This window comes from Mauremys reevesii, linkage group 24 (assembly GCF_016161935.1).
Source record: "Mauremys reevesii isolate NIE-2019 linkage group 24, ASM1616193v1, whole genome shotgun sequence".
NCBI lineage: Eukaryota > Metazoa > Chordata > Testudines > Geoemydidae > Mauremys > Mauremys reevesii.
The window spans coordinates 14977429-14981428 of record NC_052646.1 but is presented as its reverse complement, the minus strand read 5'-3'; the positions used below and the strand labels follow the sequence as shown (position 1 = coordinate 14981428).

Here is a 4000-nt window from a genome sequence, read left to right as displayed (position 1 = left end):
AATGGGGATACTGGTGAAAGGGGCTGTGTGAAGGCCCAGGCCTGACTCCATGACCCCCCGTAACCCCACTAATCAGTTTTCTGAGTTAAAATGACTTTACAAATGGGGCCCTTTAAGAAATTTTGCCCCTGGCATGAAACAATCTGACAGGAATGACTCTGGGAACGTTCCCGCTGTGGGGGATGCATTGAAATCTCGCGCACTGGGTGGGCCAGTAGGAATTTGGCAGTGACCGAGACGCAGGATGGCTTGGTGTTCCCCTGTTACAGATGGGGAAACTGAGGCACAGAGGTGGACATGCTGCATCCGAGGTGCACAGAGGGTGTGTGGCAGAACAAGGATTCGAACCCAGGACTCCTGAGTCCCAGCCATTAATCACTAGGCACCATTCCCTGCCACCCGGGACAGCGACGAAGACTTTCCTCATCCATTGGCTGCACTTTCCCATTCTGTTCATAGGAAAAGGTAACTGGGAATGTCACTCATGGCACCGTACTGGGATAATGGCAAATCCTTGCGCATCACAGCTGGAGTGAGCTCCTCCCCCAGCCGGCATTCCCGCCCCCTTCCCCACAGTGCCCCCCGCAGGGCCAGGCTGGGGCTGGAGGAGTCGGGAGCTCCCGTGAGGCTGACAGTCCCACCCGGCTGCCCACAGCGCCCCCTGCTGGGAGAGGCGAGGCTCTCACACCCTAAATCTCACTAACCGCTGTGTTTTTTCCTCCCTGCAGTGCAGTCAGCACCAGACGTGGTAGCTCGTTTCGGGGGGGACGTCACCCTGAGCTGCCTCTTCCCGTCCCAGCCTGGGATGAACCTCCAGCGTCTGACCCTCACCTGGCAGAAGGGGCGGGCGGGGGCAGAGGACCTGGAGGTTCATAGTTATTATTACGGGAGGGAGCAGCTGGAGAAACAGGACGAGGTTTATAGGAACCGGACCCAGCTGGATCCAGCGGGGCTGGCCTGGGGCGATGCGTCCCTGACGCTGAGGGGCGTCCGCACCCAGGACGAGGGCGTCTACCTCTGCCACGTCACCTCGGAGCTGGGCAAGACGTCTGAACGCACGGAGCTGAGAGTGGGAGGTGAGTGCTGGGGCTGCTGCATCCCAGGACGGGTCTGGCTAACGCACAGTGGCTCCGTGTACCTGGTAGTGACTGCAGCCTGGGTGTCCCCGTCTAGTGACTGCAGCCTGGGTGTCCCCGTCTAGTGACTGCAGCCTGGGTGGCACCATGTCCCCGCCCCAGTCACTGCCACCTGTGTGGCTCCATGTCCCCCTCTAGTGGCCACAGCCTGTGTGGCACCATGTCCCCTCCCCGGTCGCTGCAGCCTGAGTCACTCCGTGTCCCCCTCTAGTGGCCACAGCCTGTGTGGCACCATGTCCCCATCTAGTGGCCGCAGGCTGCATGATTCTGTGTCCCTCTTTAGTGGTTGCGGGCTACATGGCACTGTATTACCCTCCTCGCTGTCGGAATTCCCTCCGAGACCTCGTTCCACCCGGCTTCCCGAGAACTCAGTTCCACTCCACACTTTCTTGGTCAAGTGTTTTTATCTGGCTCACAGCAATGCTACGCTGAGCTGAGCTGCTTCAAATGCAGGGGGGTGATGCAGGATTTGTCTCGGCTCCAACGTCCCTAAGAAACTTGTTCTTGTTATAGGCATTTACCGATTGCATCCCATTTACTCTACCCGGCGTCCGACTTTACGATTGGCTGGTTACTTAGCAGGAACCAGTCCCTGAGCCGCACGCTCTGTCCACATTTCGACTTCCTCTTTCCCTCATCTCTCCATTCCCTTGTCAGCTGGTTCACAGTAAATAGGTCCCGGGGTGTTCTCCCTCTTCTCTTAGCTGGCTCAGACATTCTGTCTTTTCAGCCTGCTGATCTCTTCACTCATCTTCTTTAGCACAAATGTCGTGTTTCCAGCCTGATGAGTCATTTGCCCCCTAATCCTGTCTTCCAAAGGGGGAGGCCTCATGTTGGGTCAGGGCTCAGCTACACTCGCACTGTTGCGTTACTGCGGCTGGTTCTTTAGCTCAGGCGGCTGCCGCTCAGGGGGTTAGACATTGCTTAGGTCATTGGTTCAAGCCCCAGACACAACCTGATGTTGTTCTCTTTAAAATGTCTTCCCTGCAGCTGAGGTCAGCTGCTGTCTTCCCTGCTGCTTGGTGCTAGCCTGTTATTTCCTGCAGCTGACTCTGTCGCAGGGGTTCTCAAACTTCATTGCACCGCGACCCCCTTCCGACAACAAAAGTTGCCACACGACCCCCGGAGCGGGGACCAAATCCTGAGCCCGCTCGAGCCCCACTGCCCCCAGTGTGGGGGCCAAAACCGAAGCCCAAGGGCTTCAGCCCCAGGCAAGGGGCCTGTAACCTGATCCCCACCCCCAGGGCTTCAGCTTTGGCCCCAGGCCCCAGCAAGTCTAAGCCAGCCCTGGCGACCCCATTAAAACAGGGTCACAACCCACTTTGGGGTCGAGAACTGCTGCGGTGCCGGGTTAATCCCACGTGCTGGGAGGGTGAATCCTGGAGCCGGAGCCCTCAGAGCCTGGCTGGAATCTCTGCGCTGCGGCTGCCCTGCATGTCCCAGCTGCGAATTGCTGAGGGCTCCTTCAGTGACCCCAGTGTGAGCCCTGTGCCAGAGCGGACTCAATCCGGATTCACAACTCAGGGCAGGACCCAGCCCGTGGGGCCCAATTCTGAGCCCCCTCCCTAAATCCGCCCCCACGTTTCTTCCCTCCAGCCCCGTTCAGCGAGCCCCAGCTGACCTTCAGCCTCTCCAGCGCCGGGGTCACGCTGACCGTCCGCACGGGGGGGGGCGGGTACCCCGCGGCCACGGTGCAGTGGCTGGACGAGGCAGGCAGGGACGTCACAGCAGAAGGTGCCACGGAGCAGCAGGTGGATGAACAGGGGCTCTACCATGTCACCAGCTGGGTCACGGTGCCGCCTGCGACCCACAGCGCCAGGCTGACCTTCATGTTAACCCCTCATGTGCTGGGGGCACCAATTACCCGGCCGATGAGCCTGCAGCTGAGCCCAGGTGAGCCAGGGAGGGGAGATCTGGATTTCAGCCCCCAGGGGCAGCTCAGCCCTGAGAACCCTGATAAAGAGTGGGGGCAGGAAGCCAATGGGGGTGGGGGCAGGAATCCCAATGGGGATGGGGGATCCCCATCTATTCCCGCCCGGTCTGTTCTCCCCAATGGTAAATCCGCCCTGCCGATGCGATTGGGCTCCCGCCCCTTTCTCTGAGCATTCGCCCCAGCTGGCATCAGGGTGCGACCCCTGCACTGCATCACAGCCCCATCCTCGCTCTCTGTTGTAGGACTCCTGGGTCCCCCGGCCTTCTGGCTGTCATTTGTGCCGCCTGCCTCTTCGTTGTCCAGCTGGCTGTTGCGTTTCTCTACCGTCTCCGCCAGGGCCCGGCTGGATCCCGCTCCTGGAGGAAGGCTGAGGAGGAGGAGGAGGAGAAGCAGAAAGAGATCTCTTGCCCAATCCCAGCCAGCCCCACTGGCCACGAGCAGCCAGCCGGGGCCAAGTCCTAGGGATCGGCTGGGGCAGAGCTAGAGCCACCATGAGCAAGATCTAGCACCACCCAGGCTCCATCATCTCCCGGCAACTGAACCCCAGGGGAGCCAGGACAACCCCACTGCCCCAGCTCTACCATCCGGCCATGCCCCTCCGCCTGGTGCCCTTGACCTTGGCCAAGAGCTGGGGGACCCACATCATCCTCTAGCAGCATCACCGCAGGGTCTCCGGCCTTCACCCTCCGCCCTAAGAATCATGCTCCATCCAGGGCCTTTGTTTTCCATCCAGGGCCCCCAACGCGACGCACCCTCCCCCGGCCCCTGCCAACACCCCTCCTGGGGATGGAGAGGGAGCTGCTGCCCCAGGCATGAGATGAGTGAATGAGCCCAGCTGGGCTGCGGCAGAGCTGCCGGACTGGCCAGCCCGCGCGTTGGCGGATGAGCCAGGGTTCTGCGTGTCAGCCCAGCGCTTGTGCCCGCAGCTGTG

General features: G+C 60.8%; 1 protein-coding gene across 1 annotated transcript; it reads left to right on the top strand.

Moving 5' to 3' along the window:
- Positions 1-418: 418 nt before the first annotated feature.
- On the top strand, positions 419-3440 carry LOC120390544 (CD276 antigen-like). Its single transcript, XM_039513274.1, has 4 exons — positions 419-465; positions 729-1076; positions 2733-3029; positions 3406-3440. Exons 2-4 carry the CDS (start codon positions 806-808, stop codon positions 3438-3440), a joined length of 603 nt encoding a protein of 200 aa, XP_039369208.1. The 5' UTR covers positions 419-465; positions 729-805.
- The last annotated feature ends 560 nt before the right edge of the window (positions 3441-4000 follow it).